Raw genomic sequence first — 23,614 nt, 5'->3', positions numbered from 1 at the left:
AGTATAGAACTCTTGAACCATTAAGATTCCGACTTGTTGAATGGGGTTGGTGAGAACTTCCCAACCTCTTCTTCGAATCTCATGTCGGATCTCCGGATATTCACCCTTTTTGAGCTTGAAAGGGACCTCGGGGATCACTTTCTTCTTGGCCACGACTTTATATAAGTGGTCTTGATGCACCTTTGAGATGAATCTCTCCATCTCCTTTGACTCGGAGGTGGAAGCTTTTGCCTTCTCTTTCCTCTTTCTAGAGGTTTCTCTGGTCTTAGGTGCCATAAATAGTTATGGAAAAAGAAAAAGCAACACTTTTACCACACCAAACTTAGAAGGTTTGCTCGTCCTCAAGCAAAAGAAGTGGAGGGAGGGGTAGTGTTTCGGCCAAGGGGGTAAAGTAGTGTTGAAGATGTGTGAAAATGAAGGAGTGAAGATGGGTTTATATAGGAGTGGAGGGAGGGTTTGGGTTTGGCCATGTATGGGTGGGTTTGGGAGGGAAAGTGTTTTGAATTTGAATGGTGAGGTAGGTGGGGTTTATGATGGGTGGATGTGGATTGGTGAAGGATTTATGGAGAGAGGGTAAAATTTGATAGGTAAGGGGTTTTTAGGGAAGAGGTATTGAGGTGATTGGTGAAGGATATTTGGGGAAGAGTGTTATGAAAAGGTGTGAAGAAGAGAGAGAGTGAGTTGAGGTTAGTGGAGATCCTGTGGGGTCCACAGATCCTGAGGTGTGAAGGATTTCTCATCCCTGCACCAATTAGGCTTGCAAAATGCCCTTTTCTGCCAATCCTGGCGTTAAACGCCAGGTTGCTGCCCATTTCTGGCGTTTAACGCCAGCTTCTTGCCCTTTTCTGGCGTTAAACGCCAGTCTGGTGCCCATTTCTGGCGTTAAACGCCCAGAATGGTGCCAGACTGGGCGTTTAACGCCCATTCTGCTGCCCTTACTAGCGTTTAAACGCCAGTAGCCTTCTCCTCCAGGGTGTGCTATTTTTCATTCTATTTTTCAGTTTGTTTTTGCTTTTTCAATTGTTTTTGTGACTTCACATGATCATCAACCTACAGAAAACATAAAATAACAATGGAAAATAGAAATTTAACATAGATAAGTAAAATTTGGGTTGCCTCTCAACAAGCACTTCTTTAATGTCAGTAGCTTGACAGTGGGCTCTCATGAGCCTCATAGATGCTCAGAGCATGCTGATGGCCTCTCAACACCAAACTTAGAGTTTGGTTGTGGCCTCCTAACACCAAACTTAGAGTTTGAATGTGGGGATTTTGTTTGACTCTGCATTAAGAGAAGCTTTTCATGCTTTCTCTCCATGGTTACAGAGGGAGATCCTTGAGCTTTAAACACAAGGGAGTCCTTATTCACTTGAAGGACCAATTCTCCTCTGTCAACATCAATCACAGCTTTTGCTGTGGCTAGGAAGGGTCTGCCAAGGATGATGGATTCATCCATACACTTCCTAGTGTCTAGAATTATGAAATCAGCAAGGATGTAGTGGCCTTCAACCTTTACCAAGACATTCTCTACAAGTCCATAAGCCTATTTTCTTGAATTATCTGCCATCTCTAGTGAGATTCTTGCAGCTTGTACCTCAAAGATTCCTAGCTTCTCCATTACAGAGAGAGGCAGGAGGTTTATGCTTGACCATAGGTCACACAGAGCCTTCTCAAAGGTCATGATGCCTATGGTACAAGGTATTGAGAACTTTCTAGGATCTTGTCTCTTCAGAGGTAATCTCTGCCTAGTCAAGTCATCCAGTTCTTTGGTGAGCAAGGGGGGTTCATCCTCCCAAGTCTCATTACCAAATAGCTTGGCATTTAGCTTCATGATTGCTCCAAGGTAGTTAGCAACTTGTTTTTCAATAACATCTTCATCCTCTTCAGAGGAAGAATACCCATCAGAGCTCATGAATGGAAAAAGTAAATTTAATGGAATCTCTATGGTCTCTGTATGAGCCTCAGACTCCCATGGTTCCTCATTAGGGAACTCCTTGGAGGGCAGTGGATGTCCATTGAGGTCTTCCTCAGTGGAGATCACTGCCTCTTCCTCTTCTCCAAGTTCGGTCGTGTGGGTCATGTTGATGGCCTTGCACTCTCCTTTTGGATTCTCTTCTGTATTGCTTGGAAGAGTACTAGGAGGGAGTTCAGTAACTTTCTTACTCAGCTGACCCACTTGTGCCTCCAAATTTCTAATGGAGGACCTTGTTTCAGTCATGAAACTTTGAGTGGTTTTAATTAGATCAGAGACTATGGTTGCTAAGTCAGAATGGCTCTGCTTAGAATTCTCTGTCTGTTGCTGAGAAGATGATGAAAAAGGCTTGCTATTGCTAAACCTATTTCTTCTACCATTATTGTTGTTGAAACCTTGTTGAGGCCTCTGTTGATCCTTCCATGAGAGGTTTGGATGATTTCTCCATGAAGGATTATAGGTGTTTCCATAGGGTTCTCCCATGTAATTCACCTCTTCCATTGCTGGGTTCTCAGGATCATAAGCTTCTTCTTCAGATGAAGCTTCTTTGGTACTACCTGTTGCTACTTACATTCCAAACAGACTCTGAGAAATCATATTGACTTGTTGAGTCAATATTTTGTTCTGAGCCAATATGGCATTCAGAGTATCAATTTCAAGAACTCCTTTCTTCTGATTTGTCCAATTATTCACAGGATTCCTTTCAGAAGTGTACATGAATTGGTTATTTGCAACCATTTCAATGAGTTCTTGAGCTTCTGTAGGTGTCTTCTTCAGATGAAGAGATCCTCTAGCAGAGCTGTCCAATGACATCTTGGACAGTTCAGATAGACCATCATAGAAAATACCTATGATGCTCCATTCTGAAAGCATGTCAAAAGGACACCTTCTGATCAATTGTTTGTATCTTTCTCAAGCTTCATAGAGGGATTCACCTTCCTTCTGTCTGAAGGTTTGGACTTCCACTCTAAGCTTGCTCAATTTTTGAGGTGGAAAGAACTTTGCCAAGAAGGCATTGATTAGCTTTTCCCAAGAGTTCAGGCTTTCTTTAGGTTGTGAATCCAACCATGTTCTAGCTCTGTCTCTTACAGCAAAGGGAAAAAGCATAAGCTTGTAGACCTCGGGATCAACCCCATTGGTCTTGACAGTGTCACAGATTTGCAAGAATTTAGCTAAGAACTGATGAGGATCTTCCAATTGAAGTCCATGAAACTTGCAATTCTGTTGCATCAGAGAAACTAATTGAGGCTTAAGCTCAAAGTTGTTTGCTTCAACGGCAGGGATTGAGATGCTTCTCCCATAGAAGTCAGGAGTAGGTGCAGTAAAGTCACCAAGCACCTTCCTTGCATTGTTGGCATTGTTGTTGTTTTCGGCTGCCATGGCTTCTTCTTGTTTGAAAAGTTCTGTTAGAGAGTTGTACTTTAGCTTCTCTTAGCTTTCTCTTCAAGGTCCTTTCAGGTTCAGGATCAGCTTCAACAAGAATGCCTTTGTCCTTGCTCCTGCTCATATGAAAAGAGAGGAGAAGAAAATATGAAATCCTCTATGTCACAGTATAGAGATTCCTTGAGGTGTCAGAGGAAAATAAAAATAGAAGGATGAGATAGAGAATTCAAACTTATCAAGAGAGATAGAGTTCGAATTGTTGATAATAGAGAGGTGTTAGTCCTTTAAATAGAAGGATGTGAGAATAGGGGAAGAATTTTCGAAAATAAATTAAAAAGATTTTGAAATAATAAAAAGAAATTTGAAAATTTGATTGATGATTTTTGAAAATCAAGATTGGGAAAGAAATTAAGTGATTTTTGAAAAAGATTTTGAAATTAGAAATCAAAGAGATATGATTGAAACTTAATTTTGAAAAAGATGTGATTGAAAAGATATGATTGAAAAGATATGAATTGAGAATTTAAAAAAAGGAAATTTTAAAATTAAAGTTGATTACTTGACTAACAAGAAATTAAAAGATATGATTCTAGAATTTAAAATATGATCCTTTCTTAATAGGCAAGTAACAACTAGAAAATTTTGAATTAAATCATTAATTGTAACAAATATTTTCAAAAATAGTAATAATTAAAAAAATGGAAAGAAATTGATTTTGAAAGGATATGATTGAAAAGATATGATTTGAAAAAGATTTGATTTTGAAAAATTATGAAAACTTGAAAAAGATTTGAAATAAAAACAAAATCTTTCCTCTAGTGTCCTCCTGGCGTTTAACGCTCAAAATGCCACCTTTTTGGGCATTTAACGCCCAGCCAGGTCCCCTGGCTGGCGTTTAAATGCCAGTTTTTCTTCTTCACTGGGCGTTTTGAACGCCCAGCTTTTTCTGTGTAATTCCTCTGCTGAATATTCTGAATCTTCAATTCTCTGTGTTACTGACTTGAAAAGACATAATTTTGAAATTTTTTTTTGAATTTTTAATGATGAGAAACAATAAAAAATGCAACTAAGATCAAATAAACAATGCATGCAAGACACCAAACTCAGAAGTTTGTATACTAAGGACTATAACAATTTAAAAATGCATGTAAGAAACAACAAAAGACACAAAATAAGAGAAATTAAAGATCAGAGCACTGAAATCATCAAGAACAACTTGAAGATCAATGAAGAACATAATGCATATATTCGAAAAAATGCAAGAAGAATAAAGACATGCAATTGACACCAAACTTAAAAATTGACACTAGACTCAAACAAGAAACATAAAATATTTTTTATTTTTTTTATTTTATAAATTTTTTTTGTGATTTTTCAAAAATTATATGGAAAGGAAAATAAAGGGATTCAAAATTTTTAATGAAAATTCCAGGAATCATTGCAATGTTAGTCTAAAACTCCGGTCCAGGAATTAGACATGGCTTACTAGTCAGCCAAGCTTTCAGTGAAAGCTTTGGTCCAAAACACTAGACATGGACAATGGCCAGCCAAGCTTTAGCAGATCATTACTTTCAACAGCAAAATTGATAGAAATCAACAAGTTCTTGTGATGATAAGTTAAAACCTTGGTCCAAAAGATTAGACATGGCTTCACAGCCAGCCAGACTTCAACCGATCATCATGAAACTCTAGAATTCATTCTTAAAAACTCTGAAGAACAAAATAGAAAATTTTTTGTATTTTTGAAAATTTTTTTGAAAATAAAAAGTAAAAAGCTTAAGCATAAAATAACATTACCTAATCTAAGCAACAAGATGAACCGTCAGTTGTCCAAACTCGAACAATCCCCGGCAACGGCGCCAAAAACTTGGTGCACGAAATTGTGATCATCAATGGGGCCAACAACTTGGTACGCACAATTGTAATCTCAACTCTTTGTCACAACTCCGCACAACTAACCAGCAAGTGCACTAGGTCGTCCAAGTAATAAACCTTACGTGAGTAAGGGTCGATCCCGCGGAAACTGTCGGCTTGAAGCAAGCTATGGTCATCTTGTAAATCTCAGTCAGGCAGATTTAAATGTTTATGGAGGATTGATAATTAAAAGATGAATAAAACATAAAATAAAGATAGAGATGATAATGTAATTCATTGGTAGGAATTTCAGATAAGCGTATGAAGATGCTTTGTTCCTTCTGAACCTCTGCTTTCCTATTGCCTTCTTCCAATCATTCATACTCCTTTCCATGGCAAGCTTTATGTTGGGCATCACCGTTTTCAATGGCTACTTCCCGTCCTCTCAGTGAAAATGTTCCAAATGCACTGTCACCGCACAGCTAATCATCTGTCGATTCTCGATCATGTTAGAATAGGATCCATTGATCCTTTTGCGTCTGTCACACGACCAACACTCGCGAGTTTGAAGCTCGTCACAGTCATCCCTTCCCAGATCCTACTCAGAATACCACAGACAAGGTTTAGACTTTCTGGACCTCAGGAATGGCCACCAATAATTCTAGCCTATACCACGAAGGTTCTAATCTTAGATTAGAAACCCAAGAGATACACATTCAAGCTTGATTGCATGTAGAACGGAAGTGGTTGTCAGGCACGCGTTCATAGGTGAGAATGATGATGAGTGTCACGGATCATCACATTCATCAAGTTGAAGAACGAGTGTATATCTTAGAGAAGAAGTAGGCGTTAATTGAATAGAAAAACAGTAGTACTTTGCATTAATTCATGAAGAACAGCAGAGCTCCACACTTTAATCTATGGTGTGTAGAAATTCCCCCGTTGAAAATACATAAGAACAAGGTTCAAGCATGGCCAAATGGCCAGCCCTCATAAAGGTCTAAGATAGCATAAGACTAATCAAAGATTTAAGTATATAAATACAATAGCAAAAGGTCCTATTTATAGAGAACTAGTAACCTAGGATTTACAGAAATGAGTAAATGATGCAGAAATCCACTTTCGGGCCCACTTGGTGTGTTCTTGGGCTGAGTATTGAAGCTTTCACGTGTAGAGACTTTTCTTGGAGTCAAACGCCAGCTTTTGTGCCAGTTTGGGCGTTTAACTCCAGTTTTTATGCCAGTTCTAGCGTTTTGACGCCAGAATTTCTATGCTGACTTTGAACGCCGGTTTGGACCATCAAATCTTGGGCAAAATATGGACTATTATATATTGCTGGAAAGCCCAGGATATCTACTTTCCAACGCAATTGAGAGTGCGCCAATTGGGCTTATGTAGCTCTAGAAAATTCCCTTCGAGTGCAGGAAGGTCAGAATCCAACAGCATCTGCAGTCCTTTTTCAGCCTCTGAATCAGATTTTTGCTCAGGTCCCTCAATTTCAGCCAGAAAATACCTGAAATCACAGAAAAATATACAAACTCATAGTAAAATCCAGAAATGTGATTTTTATTTAAAAACTAATAAAAATATAATAAAAACTAACTAAAATATACTAAAAACATACTAAAAACAATGCCAAAAAGCGTATAAATTATCCGCTCATCAGTATACTTCCCCCGGTTGATCAGGCAAAGCATGTGGCGAGCACACATTCGTGGCCTACTACCATTTCCCACATTGGTCACCAGCATGATTGAGTTAGCCGATGCCCCATGGAGGGACGATGACGTGACACCACCACCCCCAAAAGACGACGACAAGGAGGTTATTATTCTGTGGGGTACGTGGGTGCACGAGAAGCCCTCACCCAGACGTCGCTCTCGAGCTAGAGCAGTGGTAGAGGCAGCTAGACCTTCATCTTCAGCAGCCGCAACAGGACCCTCTTCTTCTTCAGCAGCAGTAGCACCTTCGCCACCACCAACAGCACCTGAGTCGACTTACCTACTAGTACAATGCCTGTTTTGCTTCATGGAGCGCAGCGAGCGTCGTATCATGCGACGTCTCGATCGCATAGACCAGGTGTTTGTATCACAGGGCATTGAGCTACCTCCTCTCCCCGACTCTCCCACTTCCGATGAGCAGGATCACGAAGCAGAGCACGAGGAGGAGCATTAGACCTAATGAGCTTGGTTCCTCATAATTACCAATACTTGCATTGTAGACAAGGATGGCGATCTCAATTACCTATGTCTTAGCCAAGAGTTCTTTACCTTGCTTTCTTTAATTACTTGATTGATTTACTTTTCTTGCCTCTCTTATAAATCAAACCCCTTGTTCCTTCATAGCCAATAATTGACCACTTCATTGCAATTCCTTGTGAGATGACCCGGAGTTTAAATACTCTGGTTAATTCTTATTGGGGTTTGTACATGTGAAAAAACCAAAGTTTAATTTGATGTGAGGATTGTTTGTTGGTTCGGAACTATGCTTACAACAAAGTTCTAATTTCTACAAGAGAAATTCTAGACCGACAACAATTTTTGTATCACTTTTACTACTGTAACCCTAGCCGATCTAAACTTCGTGGGTCGTGACTATTGGCTATTATATATATTTATATATATTCTATCTTTAATCTATTCTTCCTTTAAGTTTTATTTTTATTCTGCTTTTCTGGACGCGATGCTTTTCATTACGTAAGTGTTTTCAATCGCAATATTCTTTTACTCCCTTTTCAGGCTCCTCATTTAATAATAATTTCTTCCAATTATATAAGTATTATAACTCCACCTCGAGCATACCACCTTAGTATCATTGACTTATGACTCGAGCATAAGGATTTGGATGTTAGGGTGTTACACTGAGCCTATACCTGTGCTGGAGTCTGACGATGCGTATGTACCAAAGTTTCCACCCAAGGTGGAGATTCCACCTAATCCTGGTGATGCGTGCGTACGCAATCCCCCACACTTTCCGTACAGCAGCAGTACCAGCAAGTGCACTGGGTTGTCCAAGTAATACATGAGCAAGTGGGGATCGATCCCATGAGGATGGTGGCTTAAAGCAATCTTTTGGTTGTCTTGCAGGTCTTAGTCAGGCGGAATCATAATACTATGATTGTGGAGGAATACTAAATTGTAATAAAGTTAAAGTATATGGAGTTGGATGAAGTATCATGCAATAATAGGAATTATATGATGGGAATTGAGTTGAGAGTCGGAGTTGCTTTGTCTTTCTGAAGTAGCTCTGGTACTACTATCTTCTTTGCTCGTGACTGATCTTCTTCTATGGTAGGCTGTAAGTGATCAAAGCCATTGCCCTTGGTCATTGATCTCCTCTGCTACAGAATGAACGTCAGGTACCATGATCATTCAATCCAATTGAGGGTGAAGTGCTTAGCAAGTCATTCTCCTGGCGATCCTACTCAAAACTCCACTGACAAGGTAGAATCTTTCGGATCAGAAAAGTCCATAACTGTTGGTTCATGCTGTTGGTTCATGCTTTCCGGCCAAGTATTCACATGAACCCAAGTGGACGCGGGTGTTTGTCAGGCACGTTTGTCTTGGTGTGATGAATAGATCTGATTTGTCAGATCATCCTGTTCATCACGATGAAGATCAGGATATACATCTTAGAGATAGATCAGACACGGATCGAAGAAGAAGAAATAGTACTTTTAATAATTTATAGGACTCAGTAGGGCTCCTCCCCTCAAACTAGGAGGTTTAGAAACTCATATTGAGGTATACAACAATGATGAAAATGAAAATAAAGAGAAAAGTGATGAAAAAGTTCTAAAGATGATGTTAAAAGTCTCTTAAATACTAAACTAGTGACTAGTAAGGGTACAACAGTCTTTTTAGTGCTAAAATCTACTTCTAAGGCCCACTTGGTAAGTTTTTGGGCTGATCTTGATGAGATTCACGTCCTATGAGGTCTTCTGGATGTGGAACGCCAGCTAGGGTGTCATCTCTGGCCTTTTGGATATTGGGCTTTACTTCCTTGGGCGCTAGACGCCAGAAAGGGCAGGAAGCTGGTGTTGGACGCCAGTTTTGGGCCTTCTAATCCGAAACAACATATGGAGTATTATATATTGCCGGAAAGCTCTGGAAGTCATCTTTCCATAGCTGTTGAGAATGCTCTATTTAAACTTCTGTAGTTCCAGAAAATCTCTTCCGAATGCGAGCAGGTCAGATCTGGACAGCATCTGCAGTGCTTTCTCTGTCTCTGAATTAGACTTCTGCTCCATCTCCTCAAATTCAACCAGAAAATACCTAAAAAGGTACAAAAACATACAAACTCAAAGTAGAATCCAAAAATGTAAATTTAACACTAAAACCTGCAAAAACTTAATAAAAATTAAATAAAACCTATTAAAAACTATATGAAAACTAAGCCAAAAAGCATATAAAATATCCGCTCATCACCTGGGCCTCCTCTCCAACCAGCTGAGCAATTGATCACCCAGTACGGACCATTGGGTGAAGTTCTCATGCCGATCTATGCTAACAGACCTATCTATGTAGATGGGAATGCTAGTAGCTCGAAAGAGGAGGAGAATGAAGAGGATCTGGAGGATGATCCTAATTGCGAGGAGCAGCATCATGAGGGCAAAGATCAGCAAGGAGATGGAGCACTGGCAGGTTTGCCCAACGGCGATATTTGACCATATAGAGGAGTAGTTGATGATGCTTTTTCTTTTGATGATGTTCAACTTGGCCCGACCCTAATGACATTCAGCTTGCCCAACGGTAAGATTTTCCATATAATCTCAAGCAAATTGTGATTGTTAAAGCGCTACAAGCTCATAATTATACCATGATATAAGGTCTAAAGTCCCCTAGGTTAGCTAAATAGTAATACTTGATGATTGGCATTGGTCATAACATACTAAAAGTTGGGTCATTACATGACCCATTTATTAACATCGACATTGATGGCGTTTAAACACAGTCCTTAATCCACTCCGTCCACTTCTGGCCAATCCCATCTTTGACATTATAGTATCCACAAAACTCCATTTGACTCTGTCATAAGCTCTCTTAAAATCTAGCTTGATAATCATAGATGTTTTCTTCCTCAACTTCAACTATTAAAAAGTCTCACATGCAATCAAAGCCCATTATGAATTTTTCGGCCTTCCACAAAAGCATTCTGTATCTCCGATCCCCAACTAATCTTGGCATTAACCTCCACATTCTCCTAGCCAATAACTTTACATATTTCCTTGTACAGACAACCAACTATACTGGTCAGCCGCAAGTATTTGATCTCCTTTGTTCCAATAAACTTTGGAGCCAAAGTCACCCAAATGTAATATTGAAATAGTTTGGTAGTTTAGACGTCTCAAAGAAGCTCATCACGATTGCAATAAACTCTCCTCCAATCTCTACCCAACACCTTATAATAAAGTTCATATTATTCCCATCACTTCCTAGTACCTTTGAAGATTCATAATCCCAAACTGCTTCTCTCATCTCTTGAACAGATGGCATCATCTTTAGTGCTTGACAGAGAGAAATTGTCGTTTAAGAATTTTCACAAAATAATTCTGTTGAAGTATAGATCCAAACCAATAATCAACCCTCAATCAAAGTTTAATTTGTTTGTCACTAGTCGTCTCTCAAAGGAATTGCAGGAAAGTGTGCATATTATTGGTTATGAGATATTTTCTTTTGGGGTTTTAGAATGATGAACAAGAAATGTAAATTGTAAGAAAGTAAAGCTAACAACTAAGATAATATAAATGCTAAAAGACACTCTTGGCAAGGATTAAGAGTCAAGGCTTCTTATCTAGATCATTGACCACAACATGGTAATTACAAATGGTTAATTCCACTTAGTTTTCCTCTAACATCGGAGGGTGAACTCAAGTAGACATAATTGATCCTAAAACCAACTAACAACCCTAAATTACCAATTCAATGACATTAAGGCACCTAAGTCCTCAATCTCAAGTCAAGAGTGCTAAAATCTACTCTAAAACCCAATAAAGCGTTTTACTAAACACTTGGAAGGCATAAAAATGAAAGCATGGTAAAATAACAAGAATTAATAAAATATATGACTAAAAATTGCAAGATAACAATAACAATAGTTAAAGAAAGCAACAATGATCATAAAAATATAAATTGCATTAAAGAGAATCAAATTAACAAGAGTTCATAAAACTAGAAGTAACAAAATAAAGAAATTAACAAGAAAATTAAGAGAATTAAGGCAATTCAACAAGGAAAAGTAGATGAAACTAGATCAAAACAAGAAATAAAACCTAAATTTAAGAGGAATTTAACCTAAATCTACCTTGATTTTAGAGAGAAGAGAGAGCTTCTCTCTCTAGAAAAATAACCTAAAACATGTTCTATTCTAAACCTAATTGCTCTCCCATTGTTCCTCCTTGAGAATTGCATGAAATTCTTCAGAAATGAGTTGGATTTGGGCTTGAGAGGGTCCAGAAATCGCCAGCCACATTTTCTTTAAGTGAGTCACGTGCTTCGTGTTACGCGTACTTGAAAGGTCACGCGTATGGGGAACATGGCAAAATTTCAAGTCACGCATATGCGGAAGGTCATGCGTACGCGGAACTGGCAGATTTCTAAAACTTCATTTCCTCATGAATTCTCCACTTTTACATGCTTTTTCTTCATTTTTTCAATCCAATATTTGCTTTCTAATCCAGAAATCACTTAACAAACACATCAAGGTATCAAATGGAATTAAAGTGAATTAAATTTAGCAATTTAAGAGCCTAAAAAGCATGTTTTCACTCTTAAGAACAAATTAGGAAGAATTCATAAAACCATACTATTTCATTCAATAAATGTAGGAAAAGTTGATAAAATCTACCAAATTCAATACAAGATATATCATAAAATTGTGGTTTATCAGTGTTATAGATTCCTCATTATTAATCCGACTCACCTTCCCATAACAAACTAATATTTTACTCACCTTTCTCATCATCTGCTTCCATTGAATCTCTTTCTTTACATACCGTTTCTCACAACAACTAACTAGTGCTTTTTATTTTTTGCCTCTATTTTTCCATCATATATCCCATGCTGATTATATTAACACATTATTAATGATATTGTTCATGCACTGGCCCATAATTTAGCCAGACCCAAAATGAATGAAGCCCAACCTACAGACATCGTTCGATCTACCCCTACCCGACCTTATAAAGGTCAGACATGGCGACATGAGTCTAGCTCTACTTACTAAATAAATAACTAACTCCTAAGATATCTCCTATTAACCTAGAAAGGAGATCTCAACAACCTCCTTAACAAAAGGGAACAATTATCCACCAACAAAGGTGAAACTACACTAAAAGGTGGTTATCTATTCTACTATATATACACTGACACCCCTCAGGTAGATTCAAGTCTCAATCTACTAAAAACCTGCCGAAATCCTTTGCTAACTTAAGCATCGGAGTTTCTTGTAGGTATCATCCCTCACCTTCTCACGAGAAACTCGGACAGCGGCACCTCGATACCAATACAAGTCGGATGCTGCCATCGAAGGAGCCTGAACCTCACGTCTAGACCCAAATACAACCTAGTTTCAAGTAATCCTCGAAACAGATATTAATATATCTAAATATTACATTAAGCACATTAACTTAAAGAATAAATATAGGGAACTAATTTTAATTAGTTAATATTAGTCAATTTTTTATCTTAGAATTATTTTTGAACCCTTATTTTTTTTGAAGAATTTAGTGTTTTTAATCATAATTTATGATTTAGAATTTAGAATTTAAAATTTATCATAAAAGAATAATTTCAAAAGATACTTTTGACATCGCCTGAAAAATAATCGACTCTCTGATTGAACTCTAAATTGAAATATACTAATTTAATTAAAACGTTAAATACTTTAGATCTGATTTGAAAAAAATTGCCTTTTGAATAATATATAGTTTATTATTGCTACTTTTTCAAGGATATTTTTTTAAAGTTGTGTCAGCTACTTTTGGTAAATCAAAACAAAAGTAATTTTCAACAATAAGCACAATCTACAAAAATTATATTTGATAAAATTGTTGTTAACATTCAAAATAATTAAAATAAATAATATAATAAAAAGTAAGAATAAATATAAATATTTATTAATATATAAGATTATATTAAATTTTTAATTTTAAAAAATATAAACTAAATTTAAAAAATATTTTTATATTTTTAAAAACATTTGTAATTTTTCAAAATTAGAAGCACATGCACGTGATCATCAAATACTTGCTTGTACTTTTAACTATCCAAAAAACTTTAAGTAGACCTTAGTCTATTTTCATCTAGGTTTGGGGTGTTTAATTACATTTATAGGGGGATATTTTCTTTATGGAGATGTGCTTGCTTGTTATTGTTAAGTTGTACTTTTGGTTTACTGTAATTTGTTTTTAAAAAAATATTTGAAAAATAATACAAAATTAGTCGAAAATAATTTAAAACTGATATGGCGGTTACGAATATAAGTCATAACTCGATATCGCGCGTTATAGCTCGGCTTAATGAGCTATAAGTCATTCAAACGGTACCCACAATATTAACGTCCGATCCCACGGCGCAATAGTCGGATACGTTACAAATCTTCTGTAAACCGAGATAATCACACCAAATGTAACTAACAAGGACCTCAGTCTGTATAAAAGAAGGTAGAATATTTTCTTTGAGCAGACAATTTAAGAGATAATACTGACTTAAGTATTGGAGCGCCTTTGCAGGTACACTTCCCCTCCCCTCTTTCACGAGTTGCGAAGGAAAAGCTCGGACAAGAAAGGTTTATAGCTCGGTATTCAAGAGGAAAGCTCGGCAACTTGTTGTTGACTGCTGACGTGCTCTCCAGTATTCCCAGGAAAGAACAATTGGCATCCACCGTGGTCCTAACAATATATATATATATATATATATAAGCCCTACCTTATTCTCAGCCCCATTACCTTCACGTACACCTATGGCCGATGCACAATCTCCTTCTGCTTCCGAACTCCTTCGAATGGTGACCGAGCTACAACAGGCAAACCAGCGGATGGTGCAAGAAAATCAGAGAATGACTGATCAGATTGCCGAGTTGAACAACGCTCGGATAGAAAACAACAATGGTACGGTCGTCAACCGCAACAGGAAGACGAGGAACATCAATTTGATGCTTCACATGTTTTCGAAACTATTCGGATTCAGCCACAAGACGAAGAAGCGCAACCTGAAGATGAACATAAGGAGCTCGACAATTCTGTGGGATCCTTCACACCAGATGTGATGAGCTTCGAAATGCCACAAAGGTTCACCTTACCAATGACTCTTACCCCCTATGACGGGCTTGGTGACCCAAAGAAGTTCCTCAAAAAATTCCGATCAATAATGATCGTTAATGGTGCATCCGATCTTGTTTTATGTCGTTGCTTTCAATCTTATTTGGACGGCCCTGCACTTGACTGGTTTTGTGCTTTGCCTGCAGGTTCAATCTCCAGGTTCCAGGAGCTGGCCACGCTATTTGAAGATCAATTTCCTAGATCTGCTATTTATCTGCATGACTCAGATTATCTGAATACAATAAAGCAAGGCCAGAATGAGAGCTTGAAAGATTATATGACTCGCTTCACAAAGGTCGCCATGAGTATACCAGACCTCCACTCCGAGGTCCATTTGCATGCCATCAAGAGTGGACTTCGGCCAGGAAAGTTCCAAGAGACCATCCTTGTAGCCAAGCCAAAGACCCTTGCCGAGTTTCGCGAAAAAGCAAAAGGACAAATCGACATCGAAGAACTCAGACAAGCTCGGAAAGCCGACAAAACACAATACAGAGACGAAGATAAGGTACAAAATAATAAGAAAAATTTTAAACTAACTCCTCGGTTTGAATCCTATACACAGTTCAACACAAAGCGGGACGACATCATCAAAGAGATCCTGAACTCAAAATTGATCGAACCCCCGAAGAAGGCCGGCACCTATCAAGACACAAAGAACGTGAATAAATCCAAATACTGTACTTTCCACCAGAAGCACGGCCAAACTACTGACGAATGTGTGGTCGCAAAAGACCTTTTGGAGCGGCTAGCTCAGCAAGATCACATTGACAAATACATCAGTGGCCAAATGCAAAGGCATACACCATCCTTTATTGGAAACACCTCGTCAGAATAACAACATCGGAAAAAAGAGAAGGCGTCTTCAAGCCCATATGAACCACCTCGAGATGTAATCAACTGTATCTCAGGTGGGTACGCAAGCGGAGGAGCATCAAGCTTGGCTCGAAAAAGGTTTGTCCGAGCAATGTATTCAGTAGAAAGTACTCAACAAGAACCGAGAAAAGTCCCCCAATTTCCACAAATGATATTCACACGTGCCGACTTTAATTGCAACATTCAAAATTTGGATGACCCTGTAGTCATATCTCTTCAATTGGGCGATCTGCTGGTAAAGAAGGTGCTATTAGATCCAGGGAGCAGCGCCGACGTTCTTTTTCATTTTACCTTCTAGAAGATGAAGCTCAGCCACAACATCCTCCAATTATCGAGCGGAGACTTAGTCAGCTTCTCAGGTGAAAGAGTTCCCGTATTGGGATCAGTGTGGTTACAAACCACACTGGGTGAGCACCCCCTATCCAAAACATCTGATATTTAGTATTTAGTATTTAGTAGTAGATTGTTTTAGCCTCTATAATCTTATACTTAGCCGACCTTTTTTAAATAAGTTTGGCGCAATTGTATCCACAATTCATCTTTGCGTTAAATTTTTTGTGTAGGATGATCAAATTGCAACTATCCATAGCGACCATAAAGAAGCGCGATAGTACTACAACATCAGCACTATTTTATTTTATATATTTAATTATTATTTATTTTAATTTTAGATATAATAAATATATAATTATAAACATTACATACATAAGAATATAGATATTATTTTAAATAAAATAAATTTAGATTAGTATCTTATTATCTCCCTACGTATTATCTTTTGTATTATATGCGTGTTTGATACCTTGTTTTTATTCCCTCATGGTGGATGCTTAAACTTTCAATTTTCGAAAAAAAAAAAAAAACATTAAATCACTTAATCACATATTAATTATCATCAGTAATTTACATCTAATTTAACAGTAAATGCACCGTGAATTGGCCTATATAATAGAATAACAAATATAAAACATATGCAACCAAGTTGGGTTGGTCTAGTGGTTAGCTCACTAGTCCGCTTAAGCAAGTGTCGGGGGTTTGAATCCTGCCTTGTGCATGCAGCAACCCATTGGCCAGCGACAAACCCTTAAATGGAGCTCAGTACCGCGACGGATTAGTCATTGACTTGTCGGGTTGGGGGATACCGTGGAAAAAAAAAAAATATATAAAACATATGCATAATGCATATAACACAATCTTATTATCTTACTTTATTTAATACACAAAAGGCGTAGGTAACAAGAATTTGCTAATTACTATTAGTACAATTAGCTGGAGCAAAAGAAACCTTATTCCCTTGAAGATCGTACTCTACCTGAAAATTAATCTGCGCCAAATTTCCGAAGATGGACAATCCATTTAATCCGGTGTTGGGTAGCAGCAGCAAGCAGAGCAAGTTGTTGTCAACAACGGTGTACATGTTTTCAGTTGGCAAAGCAACATCAGCACCAGTAAAGTGAAACACGAAATCAGGCACGTTAACACCTGATCCTTGGAAACTGCCGCAAAAACCGTACGGTTTTGGAGGGTCTTGCAGTGCCTCAACAGCTGAGGATTCCGTGACCAGAGTCACGATATCATTGAACATACTTGGGTCAAGATAAGTAAACGTTGTCCCCGAATCAATGATTATGTTGCTAGAATTTTGAGTACTCTGAATCGTGTTATTACCAACGGTTATGCCTTCAAGATTAAGATTGTAATAAGTAGGTGTAGAGGAATTGATGGTTAACGGAGTTGACACAACTCCGTTTCCTGAAATGATTGCATCGTCCCCAAATTTAAGCTTGCTTGTAGAATTTGAACCAACAGGAACCAAACAATACGAGAATTTGTGACCAATTTGGTCACCAAGTTGTGAAACTAGTGACAATGGCCCTGCTCCTAGACCAACTAGCCCTGTGGCTTTTTTAGTGCTATTAAACGTTACACTATTGTTATGGCCACATCCAAAAATTGAATTTGGAAATGTAACACCACTAGTGGAATCAAAACTTACGGAATCAGAAGCCAATTCTCCACTTGTGTAAGAGTGGTCGCCATATTTGTACAAATACTCGCAAACATTTGAGGTTCCACATGTACGCTGGTTTTGGTACAGTAACGTGCAATTTTCTGAGGTACATGAAATTGGAGTATAAGTGGAAGAGTTGTTTGGATCAAACAGTGGGCTATCTTGGGAGAAACAACTAGAATTGTCGTCGCACGGCGAGCATTGAACCCATATGAGATCACTGCCCGTGTCTGCGACGGCAATTCTTTCCACGGGAGGAGTGCCGATATAGATTTTCGTTAGGTAATCGCCGACCGCACCATTTGGAAATACAATGGATTCAGGGAATTGATTGCTACTTTCACTCAAGGCGTATCGCGCGATGGAACGCAGCGCGGCCTTCTTAAAAATATCCGATGAGGTCATTGAAGAATCATAAAACGGTGAGAGTGGGGAATCATGGTGAATAAGATCAATGGTGAAGCTTGTTTGGGTTTTAGTAGCTTCAACAAAGGGTATGAAATTAGAAAGTGAGTACAAATGTGCTGAAAACGAGAACAATAACAAAAGACTATGCATGGTGTTGTTGGTGGAGAACTATATCTAAAGAGCTTCTATTTATACAACGATCAAGAAACTTTTTATTAAGGTATTCCGTTGACAAATTCTTTAAATTGATAAATTCTCTGTTGTTATTGTCATTCTTTCTCGAAAAATTATTGTATTTCCCCTCTTTACTGTAATGTTTTGTGTTAAGTTGATAAGTATAAACTATATCAACTATACTACTTGCACATTAAAATCAGTTACTAAATATAAAATATATGTTAAAATATAAATAATATTAAAAATAAATTAAATTACATATATATTTATATATAAAATATATTGGTAACTGATTTTAGTGTAGGAAGAATATTTTTAAAATTATATTATATCATTGTAAGACTAAGTTATAAGAAAAAGAAATGTAAGACAGTTTTCTTTCATTTCTTTATCATGTGATTAATTAATACCTACCATTATTGACGTGTTCCACACTTCCACTCTTTTTGTCATTGATCCGGGTTTTTCTTTTTATTATTGGCACAAAATTTTAAAAATTTTCAAAAATATCTTAGATATTTTACAGCTAAACATTCAGGATTTACCGATTTAATATATGTTTCCCTTTTTTTAAAAAAATTGAACCATTTTTAATAAATTTTATTTGCATCTATAGGTTGATGCAGGGACGGACCCAAACACAACAATGAAAGGACATTTGCTCATGGTGTTTTTAATTTTTGTTTTAAAAAATATAGTTATATATAATATGCCTCTATTTTAAATTTTAAATGATTTTACTACAAATAAAATAAATTCAATTAGTTAAAATTTGCTCATGGTGTTTTTAATTTTTGTTTTAAAAAATATATTTATATATAATATGCTCCCACTTCAAATTTTAAATGACCCCACTACAAATAAAATAAATTCAATTAGCTAACGTTTTAAATTTATTTTTTTATTTTTTTATCATTTTGACTATTATTTAACCTAATCAAATTTAATTATTGTACTGTCACTTTTTTATTCTCTTAAACCCTCTTTTTATTTTTATATTTTCAACCTTCTTTTTCTATTCCTTGTCTAATAGTCATCTTCTCTTTATCAAAAAGTAAATTTTAAATTCTCTAATTTTTTTTATATAGCTCTCCATGATTCTATGTATCTTTCAATTTCATTATTTCTCTTTTTGATATTTTCAATTACAATTTTTAATTCAAACAATTATAGTTTAGATATTAATCTAATATTTTATTTTTTCCGTGACTTTATATATTTTATTTTATTCTCGATTTATTCATCTTTATTACTTATTTTTTATCTTTTGTTCTATTATATGTACCTATGTTGCATATAAAATTTTAAAATGAACTGATTAATTTATTAATTTAGAATTATTATTTGTGATAGTTTTTTCATCTAATACTTGTAAAATTAATGTGTTTTTTTCTCCTTGAAACGTGAACTATACACATACGCTATTCATACCCTTTTTTTAATTTGGAATTTTTTTTTGTTGACAAGAGGGCCAAAGGTCCTAGAAACTACACCGAATTTACAGTTCTCCGAATTGAAGTTCCCATATCATTACTAACAAGATAATGGCTCATCCCTATTCCCTAGAGGAGAGAATTCCAGTAATGAGTGTTCTCATCTTGCCTCAGACTTCAATTAGCTAATCAATCAGCGCAACTGTTAGCTTTTTTGTAAGCGTAAGTAATCTTTACTTGCCAACTGCGGGTAAGCAGTTTTTAAATCCAATGGGAAAGGATAATCCCAGGGCTTCCTCTATTATTTCGATCCAGAATGCTACTAACCACTGTCTTGGAGTCACTTTAATTTCCACCTAAACATTTCTACTTAATATCCATGCCATCTCCAAACCAATGAAAACACTCCAGAGCTCGGTCATAAAAGCAGAAGACCATATCCAGCATTTTAGTGAATCCCATAACCCATCTCCCCTCATTGTTCCTAATCAACCGACCATATCCAGCTATGTGAGAGTTTCTCTGGACAACCCTATCCGTGTTTAGCTTGATCCAACCGTTAGACGGTGGCTCCCAAGCAACCTTAATAACTCTTTGGGACGGGATCTGAGTGTTTTTCATCCTTTTACCATGATTGGTTTGAATAGACAAAGTATATTCTTAAATTTTGAAATGAGCCATATAGGGTCTCCTAAACTTCTCTGATGGATTTTCGAATTTCTCCAACTCCCTAATCTCCACCAGGTGATAGGGAACAAATAGATCCATTCAATAGCATATTGAAAACCCAATTTGAACTCATGCTTTCTTCTAACCACCTCACTGTTGAAAATAAGTAATATTAATCATGTATCAAATAATTTGTTATTGTTATTATATTAAAATATTAATATAATAAAGTCTTTGATTAAATTTAGAGATTTATCATTGTGATAGTGATCATAATATTAAGAGATAAATCTTTTATAATTTAATCTAAATTGTTCTTGAACTGACTCAATTTGAGAATTCCTAACGGTTATAATTACCGCATATTTGTCAATAGGATATTCTCAAGATGAACATAGTAATAGAGTTTCTTTTGACTTGCGATTGTCATAGTAATTAATAATGTATTTATTATACTTTGATTTCGGACACCCAATACCCTAGGGTGCTAGTTGAATAGATATTGAGTATGATTTAAATACTTGTAGATTTTGAGAATAATTAGTTATTCTATTTATAAATTTGAATTTTAAATTTGGATGAGATCCTAACTGATTCTGTTTCAAATTGAGTTATGATATGATTCATAAATTTGAAAGATTCAAGTTTAAAATAATAACATATGATTCAAATTTGAATTGAGATTCAAATTTAAAATTAATAACAAATCTCATACTATATATATGTATGCCAAGAGTAGAGGAAATAGACGAGAATAACATACAAGTGTTTTATTCCTTTACCTATATACACATAAACGTATGTGAGCCTAATTCTTGGAGAAGAATTTTATGGTATGCAACGAGCTGCAAGAGGTTTCTCAATTTAAATCAGATGTCTATTGGTTAAGGAGTTGACAGCAAAGATTGGTTTCGTTGTGGATACGCATAGCAACTTCATACCATTGAAGGAGAAACTGATTTTTACTAGCGTACACAGGTATTTAGATCTGATATATACATATATTATTTTTCGAATAAAATTTAAGCACAAAATAGATTTTTAGGATTACTTTCTTTTCTTCCGCTGCGTGTTATAAACACATGGTAATTCTTCACTAGTAGGGTCCAGATTAAAAGAATTCTGCAATTTAATCAGGTGAACCAGTTTCTTCCTAATATCGCCAGCGTTCTTACAATTCCTAAGGACATGAGTGAAATTCTCAATTTGATTACTACATTTGTGACAATATAGGGATGCTCTAAACCATCTACTCCTCTTATCATTTGTTAGAAGCTTGTCATAAGCTATTTGTCAGAGAAAAAAGTTTGATTCGTGGGGATTCTTTCCACTCCCAAATCTTTTTCCAAACAATCTTGAAATATTGAGAAAAGTGACTGAGTTGTGTAAGCCGATTTCACAAAAAATCTGCCATCTTGTGAGTGCCTCGAAGCCAAAGTGTTTCCGGGGTCATTGGGTCTAGGGGCAAGGTTGGGTGTTATTCTCAAAGCCACCTCGTTGGGACTAGCCTTTTAATCTCATCCATCTTTGAAGTCCCATCCATTATAAGAAAGTCTTTAACCAAAGCATTTTCATTCAAAATTGTTACAGTAGGCAAATTGTTCTCCATTAGGGTATCTTTAATATTCAACCAGCTATTCCTCCAAAACATGATATTCTCACCATTTTCAACTCTGTGAATGATACTGTTTTCAACAAACCCCCACACTTGTGGAAGCGCCCGCCAAGAAGGAGAACTACCATCCATTAGTCATCTATAGATCATCTGGTTGTTAGGACAGTACTTGCTAGAAAGAACCTTTGTTCAAAGGGGTTAGGATTATTTATAAATTTCTAACAGTCTAACAAACCTTGGCAAGAAAAGTTGTTTTCATCCTTTCTATGTTTTTCCTGGCCAGATGGCGGAGGAAAATTGTCGGTAAAGAATTTCACAAAAATGTCGCGTTGCAAGTATAGTTCTAAACCAACAAATTATCCTCGGCCAACGTTTAAATTGTTTGTCACTTAAGCAAACCCAATAAAATTAACCGAATTATTTAAACCTCGGGTCGTCTTTCAAAGAAATTGCAGGAAAGTGTAGTTTATTATTAGCTATGGAAAAGTATATTTTTGGATTTTGAAATAAGGAACAAGAAAATATAAATTGCGAGAAAAATAAACTAACAACTAAGAAAGGTCCTAGCAAGGAAAGAGAATTAGAAGTCCTATCCTCATTATCATCGTCAATTGTGATGGTAAATGTAAATTGCCTTCACTTAGTTAACCTCTAACCAATGAAGGAAAGTCAAGTGCATACCATCAACTTGAGTTCACAAGTCCTAGTCAACTCATAGAGAGAGACTAGATTTAGTGAAGTTCAAGCTAATCGGCAATCTTCAATTACTAATCAACAAGAGACTTTGACAACTCAAGAGTCTCTAATTAATCAATCCAGGTTAAGAACATAAAAATCTATTTTAAAATCCAACCAAACATTTTATCAAACACTTAGAAGGTACAAAATAAAAGCATGAAAAATTAATAAGAGATAGTAAAATATAAGACTAACACATGCAAGGAATTAATAACCAACAATTAAGGAAGGAAGCAATAAACATGAAATACCTCAAATTGCATTAAAAGAAAATTGAATATAACAAGAAGAGTTCATTGATGAGCGGATATTTTATACGCTTTTTGGGGTTAATTTCATATAGCTTTTAGTATATTTTAGTTAGTTTTTAGTCTATTTTCATTAGTTTTTAGGAAAAATTCATATTTCTGGACTTTACTATGAGTTGTGTATTTTTCTGTAATTTCAGGTATTTTTCTGGCTGAAATTGAAGGAGCTGAGCAAAAATCTGATTCAGGCTGAAAAAGGACTGCTGATGCTGTTGGATTCTGACCTCCCTACACTCAAAGTGGATTTTCTGGAGCTACAGAACTCGAAATGGCATGATTTCAATTGCGTTGGAAAGTAGACATCCAGGGCTTTCCAGAAATATATAATAGTCCATACTTTGCACAAGGATAGAAGACGTAAACTGGCGTTCAACGCCAGTTCTCTGCCCAATTCTGGCGTCCAGCGCCAGAAAAGGATCAAAAGCTGGAGTTGAACGCCCAAACTGGCACAAAAACTGGCGTTCAACTCCACAAATGGCCTCTGCACGTGGATTGCTTAATTCTCAGCCCAGTACACACCTAGTGGGCCCCAGAAGTGGATCTCTGCATCATCCATCATAGTTTACTCATTTGTTGTAAACCTAGGCTACAAGTTTAGTATTTAAACAACTTTTAGAGACTTATTTTGCACCTAATCTCATTTTTAGATCTGAACTTTGTATTCTCTGATGGCATGAGTCTCTAAACCCCATTATTGGGGGTGAGGAGCTCTGCTGTGTCTCGATGAATTAATGCAAGTATTTCTGTTTTCCATTCAAACACGCTTGTTCCTATCTAAGATGTTCATTCGCGCTTAACTGTGATGAAGGTGATGATCCGCGACATTCATCACCTTCCTCAACCCATGAACGTGTGCC

General features: G+C 36.5%; 2 protein-coding genes across 2 annotated transcripts; one reads left to right on the top strand and one right to left on the bottom strand.

Annotated features, from left to right (window-relative positions):
• On the top strand, positions 14,509–15,360 carry LOC107611240. Its single transcript, XM_016313192.1, has one exon. The coding sequence runs from the start codon at positions 14,509–14,511 to the stop codon at positions 15,358–15,360; it is 852 nt and encodes a 283-aa protein (XP_016168678.1).
• On the bottom strand, positions 16,560–18,046 carry LOC107614494 (aspartic proteinase CDR1). The gene has a single exon (XM_016316691.2). The coding sequence runs from the start codon at positions 17,965–17,967 to the stop codon at positions 16,645–16,647; it is 1,323 nt and encodes a 440-aa protein (XP_016172177.1). The 5' UTR covers positions 17,968–18,046; the 3' UTR covers positions 16,560–16,644.

This window comes from Arachis ipaensis, chromosome B08 (assembly GCF_000816755.2).
Source record: "Arachis ipaensis cultivar K30076 chromosome B08, Araip1.1, whole genome shotgun sequence".
In the NCBI taxonomy this organism is placed as follows: Eukaryota; Viridiplantae; Streptophyta; class Magnoliopsida; order Fabales; family Fabaceae; genus Arachis; species Arachis ipaensis.
This window is presented reverse-complemented; position numbering and strand designations above follow the sequence as displayed.

Bases quoted from the DNA above. Each gene is read 5' to 3' on its own strand.
- LOC107611240 (XM_016313192.1), top strand. From the start codon at position 14,509: ATGACTCTTACCCCCTATGACGGGCTTGGTGACCCAAAGAAGTTCCTC.
- LOC107614494 (XM_016316691.2), bottom strand. From the start codon at position 17,967: ATGCATAGTCTTTTGTTATTGTTCTCGTTTTCAGCACATTTGTACTCA.